This window comes from Nicotiana sylvestris, chromosome 1 (assembly GCF_000393655.2).
Source record: "Nicotiana sylvestris chromosome 1, ASM39365v2, whole genome shotgun sequence".
Lineage (NCBI taxonomy): Eukaryota > Viridiplantae > Streptophyta > Magnoliopsida > Solanales > Solanaceae > Nicotiana > Nicotiana sylvestris.
The window spans coordinates 149,900,721-149,916,556 of NC_091057.1; the positions used below are offsets into that span (position 1 = coordinate 149,900,721).

The 15,836-nt window shown below is 43.8% G+C and overlaps 1 protein-coding gene across 1 annotated transcript; it reads right to left on the reverse strand.

Moving 5' to 3' along the window:
• Positions 1-1,983: 1,983 nt before the first annotated feature.
• LOC104221215 (rho GTPase-activating protein 3) lies at positions 1,984-5,891 on the reverse strand. Its single transcript, XM_009772225.2, has 5 exons — positions 5,187-5,891; positions 4,426-4,546; positions 4,212-4,331; positions 2,997-3,227; positions 1,984-2,816 (listed from the first exon to the last, which is right to left on the reverse strand). Exons 1-5 carry the CDS (start codon positions 5,618-5,620, stop codon positions 2,295-2,297), a joined length of 1,428 nt encoding a protein of 475 aa, XP_009770527.1. The 5' UTR covers positions 5,621-5,891; the 3' UTR covers positions 1,984-2,294.
• Positions 5,892-15,836: the final 9,945 nt, after the last annotated feature.

The following is a 15,836-nucleotide window of genomic DNA, read 5'->3' on the forward strand; positions in this document are numbered from 1 at the left end:
AGAAGAACCACAATTGGTTCCGGACTCAAGTTTTCATGGTTTTGCAGTTGTCACTAGTTTCGTACAATAATTTTTTTTCCTTTCTCTGGTGAAAAAAATTATATTTTCATTTGTTATACAGTAGTATTGTACTAATGAAAGAGAGATTTTTGTCACGTTTTTTTGTAGCGAAACCAATTTCACTAAACTTTATAGCCTTGACACCTTACCGTTGGGAGAAATTCAAAAATAGCCAGATTTATAACTGGTAGTTTAAAAATAGCTCAATTTTAAAAGTAATCGAAATTTAGTCACTTTTTATGTAAAGATAAATCTGAGCGAAAACACTGTTCAAAACCCAGAAAATACACCCGTATATTATGCTGGAGCTCCAGCATAAGTATACTTGAACTCCCACATATTATACTGGAGTTCCAGTATACTTAACTTGGAGTTCAAGTATACTTATGCTGGAACTCCTGCATAATATACTGGAGTTCATACACAGGTGCACCGAACTCCCGTATATTATGCTGGGCCGGTCTTTGTTGCAGAAAAATAGTGGCTATTTTTCATTGACTTGGTAAACGCTGGCTATTTTTGATTGACCAGTGCGAAAACTGGCTATACCATGTTATTTTTACGTTTTCCATGATATTAAATTGAAATATGTGAAAAAGAAATTCATATAGTTGTTTGTTTTATAATTTGGTCAATTATTTTTACTTCTAACTTTGAAAGTTTTAAAGACATGTTTGTGTTTCGCTTTACTCTTTTCCTATTTTTTTTTTAAATAACCCATTGGCTTTTCTTCCTTTTTATGAAAACTGTTGGCTTTTCTATTGAGGACATTCCGTGCCGTCACAGAAGGTCGTAAAAATAGCACGAACTAGTCAGTTTTCGGACTGATCATTCAAAAATAGCCAGCGTTTGCAAAGTCATTAAAAAATAACCACTATTTTGCTGCAATAGGGACCGGTCCAGCATAATATACTGGAGATCGGTGCACACATGTGTATGAACTTCTAGCATATTATGCTGGAATTCCAACACGCGGAAAGCTCCAGCATAATATACTGGAGATTGGAACACCTATGTATGAACTTCCAGCATATTATGCTGGACCGCTATATTATACTGGAACTCCAGTATATTATGCTGGAGTTCAAGTATATTTATGCTGGAACTCCATTATAATATGCTGGAGTTCCAGTATACTTATGATGGAACTCTAATATATTATGCTGGAGTATTTTCTGGATTTTGAATAGTGTTTTCGTTCAGATTTATCTTTACATGAAAAGTGGCTAAATTTCAATTACTTTTGAAACTGTGGCTATTTTTGAATTACCATTTATAAATCTGGCTATTTTTTAATTTCTCCCTAGAAGGTCTGCGAATGGTGATACCTTGGGCTTTCTCCAGGGCACCCTGCAGGATGCTGACTTAACAGGCCCAGAGGTAAAACACTTGCACATTTTATTCACCAAATCTTAAGACCTTATATGAAAACTATAAAAAAGGAAGGAAAAAGAATCAAAAATCCAAAACTACCTAACGCTAATTGTGAGAATAATACAAAAAGATTCACGCAATGGAGAATAATACACATAGGTGCTTCCTGTGTATAGAGTAGTTTCTTCAGTTGACAGTTGACACTATTGCCCTGCTCTTTGCCGAAATGCACCAAATACTAGGCTCCCGTTTGGCTATGGATTTTGGCATTCACTTTTCAAAATTTTTTTAAAAACATTATTTGTCTATGAAATATAATCATGTTTTGGGGGAAAAAAATCAAAAAATTCCAAGTTCCCAAAAACTCGTTTAGGGCAGTTTTTGGGTTGAAAACTTTTCTCACTCACAAAACTTCGAATTTTCTTCAAATAAAATACATGTCCCAACACAACTTTAACTTTCAAAAATTATTTTTCAACACAACTTCAAAAACTCATTTTTCAAGTTTCAATCAAATCTATGTCCAAACACTAGTTAGGAGTCTTTAAATAAAAACAATACTGCTGTCTGCTCATTTCTAATATTTGAGTCCAACATTACCAAGTATACATAATTCCCCTTGTTTTACAGTACTCTAATGCTGTTATTGCTCTAGGGTAGCTGGCAAATGAAGTAACAAATTATACTCTGAAGCACATCTTCATCAAACTACAAGTTAGTACCTGGAACATTCTACAAATAAAATGCTTCTCTCACTAGATTATATATGGATCAAACATTACTGATACCAATATTAGTACAAACTGCAGCAAATATTAAGGATCAAAGAGATAACAGATCCCATCCTGAGGTCACCCATCTCATGCCAATGCTTCTCCACCTCCTCTCCTACTATTTACAGTCCCGATAAGTCTGCTCTTCTTCACTGGCTTACTCAGTTGAAATACAGGATGCCTGTATAGCTTTTGCATTCCCTTCCTTAAACTAAGTCTAATCATTGTGTTCTCACCCTCTTCAGGGTCAAATCCTTCTCTAAACCTACTCTCTAGCGTTTGTCTTCTGCGAGCAACTGGAGAGGTCCTCACAACAGAATCACATTCCTCTCCAGCATCACTTGTACTCTTACAGTTCCAGAATTGCTCTTCTAACTCGCATTCTGTTCCGTCTAAAGTGGCACTTCTTGAGAGTTTACCAGCATTTTGTTTTTCACAAGAATAGCCATCCACATAATCTACCATGCAACTGGTATTATTAGCACATGACGACTGTATTTGGCATGTCACATGTGATTCTTCTCTTTCACGAAGGGTCTTCATAATGAGTGTCTTAAGGAGGTTCATGACTTGGACTGCATGAATCAGTGCAGTCAATGGATCAGCCATCTGCAAGATTTATTATCCCATCATAAGTATATGAAACACAATTCACCAAAGGACATACCATATCATTCCCAATTTAGACATTTGGGTAAAACTAACCCTCATCTCAGTTCCCATGAAACATGCATTTGCGAAGGAAAACATAACAAGTAAAAGCTACACTAAGGAAAAGTTCCCAAGTACCTGAGTCATGTTAGGAGCAAAAACCATGGCAATATTCCTTGCATTCATCTTGTTATAATGCTCATTATGCACAACATCTGCCATTAAATTGATTGCCCACTCAAGCAGGGCAGCTTCAGTTGGAGGAAGTAAGTTCACAAGTTGGGTGCAGTCTTCTTCAGTGTTGCAGTGCATCACCTGCTCCGGGGTTAGAGAATCTAGTACACCTGTAGGCAGCTCCCTAAACCATGCCTGGAGACATATGGAAAGTGTTTGCTCATCAATTTTCTAAGAGTGATAAAGACTATTGCTGGGCCAAGTAGATTGTCATAGAATTAGGGTTTACATTGTCATTTAAGGGGTCTATCTGGCAACAAAATTAAGTAGCCATAAAACACTATTTTGGTGTACTATTCTAGCCCCTGAGATAATTATATTATACGAGGGCTACTTTTCTCAAGAAATAAAGGCAGTTCAGATCTAGCTTATGGTATTATAACCAAAAGACTAACACAATAACCACGAATGGATTTACCAACCAGAGCACAGAATGGCAAGCCGTATCTGATACTAAGAAACCTGTCGAAGACAGAAGCTTAATAAGCTTTTCATCATGGAACAGTCTTGACGAGCATAAATTTATATAGGATCTTGACACAGTAGCAATAAGTAATGCATTTACCTCATGTACAGAAAGAGTTCATTGGAAAAGAGAAGCTAAGATCTACGATATGCTCCTTTGGACAACAATCCCATAGAAAGCACCTAGAACACTCATCTTTGTTTTCCTTTATGTTCAAGAAGCATCTTTTTTGTTGATCAATTTCATGGTTTATTCACTTTTAAAAATTGCACAAGAATGATGTACTAAACAAAAGGGTAAATGCATGTTAATTTTTCAAACATCTTTTTGATTTCCCATTCTTGCCCGGACCAGTAACTTTTATGCCAAATCATTGATCTGCATATTGTTTTCCCTAATCTATCTTGTAATGACTCCAAAGGTCAAACTTGTTTTTTCCATACACGATTTAGCATATTGACATAAATGTGACAATAGACTGGGAAGGTACTTAAACAGGCTAAGCATAGCAAAGGTGGATAAAATTTACATTTCAGTTTACTTCAGAGCTTCAAGATCTTGCTAGCATCTATTCTAATTGTTAGTTTCAACTTACAGAATGCAGCAACAAATGAAGATGGATGAAGGATGAAGGATGAATATGTTAAAGCTACCTTAATCAATCCGGCCAAACAATGAACATCAATTCCATATGGAACACTGCCTCTATTCAGCTGGTTCCTCACAGTTTTTTCTTGACTATTCTCAGCATTTATCCGGAATATTCCTTCTGCCTTCAACCAAAACGCCGAAAAGAATGCAAGTTTCAGCATATCTAATGCCAATAGCCATATTTTAGATTATTCAAGTACAAAGAAAGAAGAATACTTGCAGGCCTCCTTCAGAATACAGACGACTTTGCAGCTTAAGAAGAATTGTTGGCACACTGTTTCCTCTATAGTCATATGAACACTGCATTGACTGGACAGATACTCCAAAAACACTAACACTGTAAAGTACAACAAGAATGTGAGAACTAAAAATTATCAGCTTAAGGAATCAGCACAAGAGATGAGCAAGACAGTAAGCTTGGGCAATACATAAGAATCAATGTGGTCCAGTCCTTCCCAGGACTCGCGCATAAGGGGAGCTTAGTGCACCGGGTTGCCCCTTTTTGCTTTCCTTACAATGGGTAATTTCAATTGAGCAATTCTCTCTTCGGAGCAATTCACTCAGTTGGTTATTTATGCATATCAACTTTCACAGCAGGATGAAGCATGCAAGACAGATTCAGCATTTCATTTGTCTGCGTTAGATCTAGTATATCAGTCACTCAATCAACTATACTCAATATCAAACTAGTTGGGATCAACTATATAAATTTCACATCAATTCTACGTCCTATTATCTCAAAACTGGTAAAATGATTTTCCCTTAGGTCTTACTTCCATATCATTCCTTCACATTTTATTTGTTTTTCATCGGCTGTAAGCTAAATAAATTGTTGAAAATGTAGTTCCCGGATCTGGGTGAATCCTGTACCCCCAGCTTACCACAGATAAACTCAGCTCCTTGGAAATTAAAATTGAAGAAAAGAAATAGTAATACTAGGAACTGAATGGGCATGGGATAAGAAATAGAAAAGGAACCTTGCGCTAGGGACTTTACGGGGAACTTCAGGCTGGAGCTCAATAGGGAGGCCAAGGAAGCCATCGAAGCGATCGAAGGTGACATGAGAAACATGGCAGACATCGGTGGGCCATCCAATGTCCATGTTAGCGACGTCATCTCTATCCACACTGCAAGTCACCAGCGACTTCCGGAGCGCCGCCACAACTACCGCCAGAATTGGAGAGGGGTTGTTATGATTGCTCTGACGTCCACCGGCAGCCCGAATCCGACCCCGTTGCCTCTGGTCCGGACTTGAAAACCCCTCCTCCCCTTCTTCCTCTTCTTCTTCTTCATCATCTACTTCTTCGTAGTCATAGAGAGAAGAGCAGCGAGGAGACAAGTCTAGAACAGAGGAGTTGGAAGCAGAGAGACGGCCAAATGTATACGACTTGGATCGCAACAGACGAGTCATTGAGAATTAAGTAATTCCAAGCAGCAGAATAGTATAAGAACTGAATTTAATTTGCTCAATTATATGAACAAAGGAATGAAGATGAGGGGGAGAGGTTAAGAAAAGGTGTAAAGAAGATAACATACATGCATTATTAATACGAAGAATTAGTAATGATGGAACTGACACCAATGGGTAAGAGGGGGTTGCTTTGCTTGTGAAGGAGAAGAAGGATAGAGGGGACAATTATTATGGACATGAGAGTGAGTGAATAGGAATAGTTGGAATGAGAGCGATAGATGGATTGGGTAGAGGGGTGGGGGGACACCAACGCATTATTATATTGCTCTGTCTTTTTGGATTTTTGTATCATCGCCTCGTGACCAACCTGGAAATACCAGGTACGTACAAACTCTTTTTTGTGTTTGAGTTTGACCGGCCGGTGACTCCGATGGGGTCACCGTCTGAAGCTACCGGAGAAGGCAGACACCACCACTGTTAGAGATTTTTCTTTTTTCTGTCGTGGAAGTTAACAATTAGATTCATGTAATTTTGACCCAATTCTTCAAAATTAGAGAATAGTTCTGTATTGGTCAAAATCTGACCACACGCCGCTACGGAACCAGCCCGCCCTAATTGACTCATAACAAATAGTCAACAAACTTGACTCTAACTGGTTACGACTGTTTCTAAGGCAAGCAATGGGGCTACGGCCCCTCCGCGACAAAAGAGCATCTCCTCAACTGAGCTACGACGACTTATGACAAGCTCGTGGAGCTTGTAACTATAAATACCAAGAAAGAGAACCTTAAAAGGGGCTTCCTCTCTGACACTATGGGAGATCCACAGAAGAGAACGAATATGCTCCATGAATAAAATCGTGAACAGCACGATTGTAACTCCCGGAACCTCTTCAAGGAGAGGCAGGTCAAGCTACTATGATCAATAAAGTCCTAAATATATCATTCTTCAATTCTGTATTCTTATATTTCGATTTTGTCTTCTAATCCAGCGATCAATTATGATTGACTATGATTTACCCTTGATTTATTTTGATTGATTTACTCGTAAAGTGTTCGATAACTTTTGAGTCAAACAATTTGGCGTTGTCTGTGGGGATTTCCTAGCGAAATCGCATAGTTTCTTCCTGGCTCGAAGCCAAAGAAACATCCAAAAAGAAAACAATCCAACTCAAACAAGTCAAAGGCAGCGCATCGAGCAAAGAAATCTCGAATGTCCAAACAGAAGTGTGAAGCATCTCCCTCACCCCTAATACGGTGTCAGGCCGGAAGTCGGCAGAGGGATGTCTCAAACCAGGGATCGAAAATCATCCTGAAACAACCCAAATATCTCGGTTAGGAAGACAACATGTGTACAACACAAAACCACAAATCAAAACAAAGTCTCGACGCTCAACACCCGTGGCGTTGAACCATCAAATTTAACAAGTTCGACCTCAGTCGAACTGGGACTCAGGCTAAGAGCCTTCGCCTTCAATGTAAGTTCGACCTCGCTCGAACTAGGACTTAGGCTACGTGCCCTCGCCTCCAAATTTAAGGAGTTCGACTTCGTTCGAACTATAAGGCTAAGTGCCTTCGCCAACAAAATGGACGAGTTCGACCTCATTCGAACTATAAGGCCAAGTGCATTTGCCATCAAAGTAAGTTCGACCTCGCTCGAACTAGGACTCAGGCTAAGAGCCTTTGCCATCAAATTTAACAGGTTCGACCTCAGTCGAACTGGGACTCAGGCTAAGAGCCTTCGCCATCAAAGTAAGTTTGACCTCGCTCGAACTAGGAATCAGGCTACGTGCCCTCGCCTCCAAATTTAAGGAGTTCGACTTCGTTCGAACTATAAGGCTAAGTGCCTTCGCCATCAAAGTAGAAAGTTCGACCTCGCTCGAACTAGGATCAGGCTACGTGCCTTCGCCTCCAAATTTAAGGTGTTCGACCTCGTTCGAACTATAAGGCTAAGTGCCTTCGCCAACAAAATAGATGAGTTCGACCTCATTCGAACTATAAGGCCAAGTGCCTTCGCCATTAAAGTCAGTTTGACCTCGCTCGAACTGGGACTCAGGCTACGTGCCCTCGCCTCCAAATTTAAGGAGTTCGACTTCATTTGAACTATAAGGCTAAGTGCCTTCGCCAACAAAATGGACGAGTTCGACCTCATTCGAACTATAAGGCCAAGTGCCTTCGCCATCAAAGTCAGTTCGACCTCGCTCGAACTGGGACTCAGGCTACGTGCCTTCGCCTCCAAATTTAAGGTGTTCGACCTCGTTCGAACTGGGACTCAGGCTAAAAGCCTTCGCCATCAAAGTAAGTTCGACCTCGCTCGAACTGGGACTCAGGCTACGTGCCCTTGCCTCCAAATTAAAGGAGTTCGACTTCGTTCGAACTATAAGGCTAAGTGCCTTCGCCAACAAAATAGACGAGTTCGACCTCATTCGAACTATAAGGCCAAGTGCCTTCACCATCAAAGCAAGTTCGACCTCGCTCGTACTGGGACTCAGGCTACGTGCTTTCGCCTCCAAATTTAAGGTATTCGACCTCGTTCGAACTATAAGGCTAAGTGCCTTCGCCAACAAAATGAATGAGTTCAACCTCATTCGAACTATAAGGCCAAGTGCCTTCGCCATCAAAGTAAGTTCGACCTCGCTCGAACTGGGACTCAGGCTACGTGCCCTCGCCTCCAAATTTAAGGAGTTCGACTTCGGTCGAACTATAAGGCTAAGTGCCTTCGCAAACAAAATGGACGAGTTCAACGTCATTCGAACTATAAGGCCAAGTGCATTTGCCATCAAAGTAAGTTCGACCTCGCTCGAACTTGGACTCAGGCTACGTGCCTTCGCCTCCAAATTTAAGGTGTTCGACCTCGTTCGAACTATAAGGATAAGTGCCTTCGCCAACAAAATGGACGAGCTCGACCTCATTCGAACTATAAGGCCAAGTGCCTTCGCCATCAAAGTAAGTTCGACGTCGCTCGAACTGGGACTCAGGCTGAGCCTTCGTCATCAAATTTAACAGGTTCGACCTCAGTCGAACTGGGACTCAGGCTAAGAGCCTTCGCCATCAAAGTATGTTCGACCTCGCTCGAACTGGGACTCAGGCCACGTGCTTTCACCTCCAAATTTAATGTGTTCAGCCTCGTTCGAACTATAAGTTTAAGTGCATTCGCCAACAAAATGGACGAGTTCGACCTCATTCGAACTATAAGGCCAAGTGCCTTCGCCATCAAAGTAAGTTCAACCTCGCTCGAACTAGGACTCAGGCGAGCTTTCGCCATCAAATTTAACAGGTTCGACCTCAGTCGAACTGGGACTCAAGCTAAGAGCCTTCGCCATCAAATTTAACAGGTTCGACCTCAGTCGAACTGGGACTCAGGCTAAGAGCCTTCGCCATTAAAGTAAGTTCGACCTCGCTCGAACTGGAACTCAGGTCACGTGCCTTCGCCTCCAAATTTAAGGTGTTCGACGTCGTTCGAACTATAAGGCTAAGTACCTTCACCAACAAAATGGACGAGTTCGACCTCATTCGAACTATAAGGCCAAGTGCATTCGCCATCAAAGTAAGTTCGACCTCGCTTGAACTAGATCTCAGGCTAAGAGCCTTCGCCATAAAATTTAACAGGTTCGACCTCAGCCGAACTGGGACTCAGGTTATGCCTTCGCCATCAAAGCAGATGGTTTGACCTCGCTCGAACTGGGACTCAAGTTACGTGCCTTCGCCTCCAAATTTAAGGTGTTTGACCTCTTTCACACTATAAGGCTAAGTGCCTTCGCCACTAAAATAGACAAGTTTGACTTCGCTCGAACTATAAGGCTGTGCCTTCGCCATCATTGTCGATAGTTCGACCTCGTTCGAACTAGGACTGGCACTAAGCGCCTTCGCCATAAAAGACGATAACTCTACCTCGCTCATACCGAGTCAAAGGATAAGAACCGTCATCAATTAAAGACTGATACGCCGACCCCAGTCAAACTCAAAGACGAGTCATCACTTCAAGTATGTTCAAAAAAGAAAGAAGGCACAAAATGAACACAAGGAAAACGACGAAAAAGAGAATCCATTATCCACAAAGTTGAGAATGCGGGTCATCCCCGCTTACACCCGGCCAGGACCGGTCAATACAAGATAAAGAAAAATAAAGAAAAACAACAAGAAACACGCGAACGCTAACCAGCGAACGGAACAAAGAAAAACCAAGAACAAATTCTTTCACTCGGCGCCATCCTCACCACCACTCGTACCATCATCGGCCTCGGGCGTCGCCACATCATAACCACAGTTGGCACGGGCCTTACGAGCCTTCTGACGTACCGCCTCGAAAGCCGCCTCGGTCACAATACCTGCCTCTCATAAGTTCTTGAAGATATCGCGTTGAGCTTCGGCATAGACCCAAAGTTCATGAGCCTGGTTGGGAATAGCAGTGTGTGATGGCCCAACTTGGTCACGCAGCTGCTGGTTCTCCTCCTCTAAGGCCGCAATCCAATCCGACAAGACTTGGGCCTCCTGGTCAAAGACATTAATCCGCTCATCGAGCCTCTCTTCCCTAAGGGCCGCAATAGCCCTCTCCGACTCTCGTTCAGACCCATGCACTCAGATCGCCTCCTCCAACGCCCTTGCCCTCGTCGATGCATCCCTATCCAGGAGTTTTAAGGCAGCAACCTCGCCTTTCAGCGCCGCCAACTTCCCGCTCCATTCCGCGACCATTTCCGTCGTTCTAACTTGGTTCTGCTCTGCCTCCAACTCCATCTCTCTCAACTTACCCTGCAGATGCTCACATTCTGCAGCAATCCTTTTTCCCACCTCGAGCTCCTCGTCCTTCAGACAGATCTGCTCCTCAAGCTTGCTTTTGCTGCCCAACACTTGCATCAACTGTTGGTCCCACTTTTCCAGCTCCTCACCCAGAGTCCGGTTACAAGGATCGTTCCTCAACCGCTCGTGTAGCTCTCGGCACCTGTCACGATAGCAGCGATATTTCCCCAGCATCTGCAGGAAGATCCTCGAATGGATATTGGCTCTACGGATGCTCTCCACCTCTAGCAGGTAAGTCTGCAAAACAAAAAAAGCAATTAAACTAAAGCTCAGATTAAGACAAGGAAGAAACAAACTAGAGTCGTAGAACGTACCCGTAGGCCCATCACGTCCACTTCGTTCATCACCTCAACATCCGAAATACTCCTCAAGGATGCGTTCTCGGCCTCCAAACACAACAACTCAAATTGTGACACCAAGCTGCTTCCTTGGGTCAGCAGGTTCAAATCTAAAGAAATCTCAATATAACGGGCCGACCCCTCTGCGCGAACCACAGAGTGGGTAATGCCCTCCTCAAATATGCGGACATCATCAGGGTCCAAATCAGACTCTGACTCGTACTCGTCCACCGCCACGTTCTTTCCCCTCTTCGCCGCTGACGGTACAGAGCAGCCCGCCTTGGGCAACGAAGGTGTGCTCGAGGTTACGATGGCAACCTCTAAGTATCGACCCTCCGCCTCAGCAGCGGGAACTTCCGACCGGGTCGCTAAAACAGCAGCATTCTCTTGGCTTGAACTAGCGGGGGCAACTCCGACCAATTGCTCCCCCTTAACGGTAGATGCCGCAACGACACCTCCCTCTGAATTCGCCGGGGAAGAATCCAAATTACTTTCCGTCAGAGGAGCCGCCACAAACGCTACCCTCCGCCTCTTCGACGGCCCTTCCTCCTCCCCTGTTGATGGCAAGTCAGTCCGAGGGCGGACGGCCCCAGACGGCTCCTCGTCCTAAGACGTAGTCCGTGTCAGAGAAGCTACCACTAACGATTCTACCGACGCTGCCCTCGATAAAGGACGAGATGCGGGCGCTGCAGTAAGTCGAGCGGATGCAGCCGGTCGATGGAAAGATAATTGAGGAGCTCTGACGCGTTGAGCTCTCCCTAGCCACAACAAACAAACATTCGATGAATAAAGGTAAAACGAAACAAAACAGAAAGGAAATAGGGTCGATGTTTCACCTGTTAGGGGCCTACGTCCATGTTTCTCCCAAAACGTCGACCATGTACGAATCCCCACAATATGGGGAAGAACGGCCTCGACCCATTCTCGGATCCCTTCCAAAGGAGGAGGAGGCATCTTTTCAGCTACAGAACATTAAAGTAAATCAACGACTATAAGCACAAGGCGTAAAGAAGGTCAAAATAGAGCATTTTCCTAGCCAAGGGCGGGGACTTACGTGCGAAGTTCCAAACTTCCGGGAATCCGGTCGGGTCTGCCACAAGGTTCAAATAAGCGATGGTTGGTCCTGTCGTCCATCTTGACCACCAAGCCTCTCGACCCTCGGGAGCGCACATGAATCATGGTACCATGAATCTTTTGAGGAGCGAAGAGGCTAAGCATGTGTCTCAGAGTGACCTCCCTACCGGCTAACTCCACGTACTTGATGAATATAAGGAACAACTTGTATAGATAAGGGGAAAGTTGGGCTGGACACACCTCATAGTAGCGGTAGAAGTTGACCACCAACATAGGGAGCGGGAGTGTGTACCCCACGAGGAAGGGATAAGCGTAGAACGAACAAAACCCTCGACGGTCGATCTGGACCCTGTCCTCCATCTTCGCAAGCGCGATCTCGACATAACTTGGAATACCCCACCGCTCTCGCATGTCCGCTATCCCAACTTCCCCCATTAGAGGAGGGATATTCACCTGCTCTGCGCCACCCGCAATGCTAAAGTCCGTCACTGCGTTCCCCGAACGGGATAGAATTTTCTCCACTGAAGGGACTTCTTCGCTTTCCATCAGCTCCAAGTCTTCAATTGCCTGAGCGGGATCCTCGACCACCGGAGGATTCGCCGGAAGATTGTTACGAGAAGAAGTTCCTGCCATTTTTGACTCACAAGCAAAAGAAAGAATAACTTTGTGGTAGAAGCAAGAAAATCGCAGATTATAGCGATCAAGAGAGTAGAGAAAAATGTGATTTAGCAGAAAGGAAGGTATCCCGGGATTTCTCTCAACAATGAGCGATGAATGTGCGAAAAGCAAATGACACATCCTTTCTATTTATAAGAAACAAATTCTCCAATCACAAAACCCAATAGCCATCAGTAATACATTACTGGGCACGAAACGGTTCGGTTTCCCGGAAATGTGCGCCATTATGATTGTCTGCACGAAGCAGCGTTTCACTTGCCAACCAACGTCTCAGTTTTGAAACCGTCGTAACGACACACGAACACCGAAAAGGCGCCCCCGGACAGTTTCGGAATTCCTAACGCCACTAAATGAACAAAAAACAAACCTATCTCCTCCTGATTACGTCACACATAATCCGTCCGCCGAGGTCGGCAGGGCACGACCCCGACGAACGGAAGGACTAACTATATTGGTAAAAATCTGACCATACGGCCACTACGGAACTAGCCCCACCCTAATTGACTCATAACAAATAGTCAACAAACTTGACTCTAACTGGTTACGACTGTTTCTAAGGCAAGCAATGGGGTTACGGCCCCTCCGCGAAAAAAGAGCATCTCCTCAACTCCTCTACGTCGACTTATGACAAGCTCGTGGAGCTTGTAACTATAAATACCAAGAAAGAGAACCTTAAAAGGGGATTCCTCTCTGACACTATGGGAGATACATAGAAGAGAACGAATATTCTCCATGAATAAAGTCGTGAACGACACGATTGTAACTCCCGGAACCTCTTCAAGGAGAGGCAGGTCAAGCTACTATGATCAATAAAGTCCTAAATATATCATTCTTCAATTCTGTATTCTTATATTTCGATTTTGTCTTCTAATCTAGTGATCAATTATGATTAACTATGATTTACCCTTGATTTATTTTGATTGATTTACTCGTAAAGTGTTCGATAACTTTTGAGTCAAACAATTTGGCGTCGTCTGTGGAGATTTCCTAGCGAAATCGCATAGTTTCTTCCTGGATCGAAGCCAAAGAAACATACAAAAAGAAAACAATCCAACTCAAACAAGTCAAAGACAGCGCATCGAGCAAAGAAAACTCGAATGTCCAAATAGAAGTGGGAAGCATCTCCCTCACCCCTAATACAGTGTCAGGCCGGAAGCCGGCACAGGGATGTTTCAAACCAGGGATCGAAAATCATCCTGAAACAACCCAAATACCTCGGTTAGGAAGACAATGCGTGTACAACACAAAACCACAAATCAAAAAAAATGTCTCGACGCTCAACACCCATGGCGTTGAACCATCAAATTTAACAAGTTCGACCTCAGTCGAACTGGGACTCAAGCTAAGAGCCTTCGCCATCAATGTAAGTTCGACCTCGCTCGAACTGGGACTCAGGCTACGTGCCCTCGCCTCCAAATTTAAGGAGTTCGACTTCGTTCGAACTATAAGGCTAAGTGCATTCGCCAACAAAATGGACGAGTTCGACCTCATTCGAACTATAAGGCCAAGTGCTTTTGCCATCAAAGTAAGTTCGACCTCGCTCGAACTGGGACTCAGGCTAAGAGCCTTTGCCATCAAATTTAACAGGTTCGACCTCAGTCGAACTGGGACTCAGGCTAAGAGCCTTCGCCATCAAAGTAAGTTCGACCTCGCTCGAACTAGGACTCAGGCTACGTGCCCTCGCCTCCAAATTTAAGGAGTTCGACTTCGTTCGATCTATAAGGCTAAGTGTCTTCGCCATCAAAGCAGAAAGTTCGACCTCGCTCGAACTAGGACTCAGGCTACGTGCCTTTGCCTCCAAATTTAAGGTGTTCGACCTCGTTCGAACTATAAGGCTAAGTGCATTCGCCAACAAAATGGATGAGTTCGACCTCATTCGAACTATAAGGCCAAGTGCCTTCGCCATCAAAGTAAGTTCGACCTCGCTCGAACTGGGACTCAAGATACGTGCCCTCGCCTCCAAATTTAAGGAGTTCGACTTCATTCGAACTATAAGGCTAAGTGCCTTCGCCAACAAAATGGACGAGTTCGACCTTATTCGAACTATAAGGCCAAGTGCCTTCGCCATCAAAGTAAGTTCGACCTCGCTCGAACTGGGACTCAGGCTACGTGCCTTCGCCTCCAAATTTAAGGTGTTCGACCTCGTTCGAACTGGGACTCATGCTAAAAGCCTTTGCCATCAAAGTAAGTTCGACCTCACTCGAACTAGGACTCAGGCTACGTGCCCTTGCCTCCAAATTTAAGGAGTTCGACTTCGTTCGAACTATAAGGCTAAGTGCCTTCGCCCACAAAGTGGACGAGTTCGACCTCATTCGAACTATAAGGCCAAGTGCCTTCGCCATCAAAGCAAGTTCGGCCTCGCTCGAACTGGGACTCAGGCTACGTTCCTTCGCCTCCAAATTTAAGGTGTTCGACCTCGTTCGAACTCTAAGGCTAAGTGCCTTCGCCAACAAAATGGATGAGTTCGACCTCATTCGAACTATAAGGCCAAGTGCCTTCGCCATCAAAGTAAGTTCGACCTCGCTCGAACTGGGACTCAGGCTACGTGCCCTCGCCTCCAAATTTAAGGAGTTCGACTTCGTTCGAACTATAAGGCTAAGTGACTTCGCAAACAAAATGGACGAGTTCGACGTCATTCGAACTATAAGGCCAAGTGCATTCGCCATCAAAGTAAGTTCGACTTCGCTCGAACTGGGACTCAGGCTACGTGCCTTCGGCCCCAAATTTAAGGTGTTCGACCTCGTTCGAACTATAAGGCTAAGTGTCTTCGCCAACTAAATGGACGAGGTCGACCTCATTCGAACTATAAGGCCAAGTGCCTTCGCCATCAAAGTAAGTTCGACCTCGCTCGAACTGGGACTCAGGCTGAACCTTCGCCATCAAATTTAACAGGTTCGACCTCAGTCGATCTGGGACTCGGGCTAAGAGCCTTGTTTCCTCTTGTTTCCTTTGAGTCAAACAAGTTCTACTATTTAATGTTCTTTTTTTCTCCCCAATTTCCCCTTGTTTCCTCACTCAGCTAAAACAATTAATTAACATTTTTTACCAGAAAAAGGGGTTAAAGCATAAAGCACCTTGGGTATCTTGAATATCTAAATAGGGGGAACGGCATTAATAAGAATTGAGCAGAGAACAATAGAGTGAGAATTCTCGAATTTAAGTATCTAACTAACCGTGCTTGTAGTAAATGTTTTTACATAAATGAATTATTCCTAGCTAAAGGAAGGAGAATTTATGTAGGCGGGCTAGGGAGACGGAATGGCAGCATTAATCTCACCTTCGCACAATTAATATATACCAGGTGCTATCATTTACACAAAGTTTGATAGT

Bases quoted from the DNA above. Each gene is read 5' to 3' on its own strand.
- LOC104221215 (XM_009772225.2), bottom strand. From the start codon at position 5,620: ATGACTCGTCTGTTGCGATCCAAGTCGTATACATTTGGCCGTCTCTCT. The intron at 4,332-4,425 runs GTATTCTTCTTT...TTTTGGTTGAAG, and splicing joins ATTCTGAAGGAGGCCTGCAA to GCAGAAGGAATATTCCGGAT. The intron at 3,228-4,211 runs GTAGCTTTAACA...ATATGTCTCCAG, and splicing joins GTTTGGCCGGATTGATTAAG to GCATGGTTTAGGGAGCTGCC.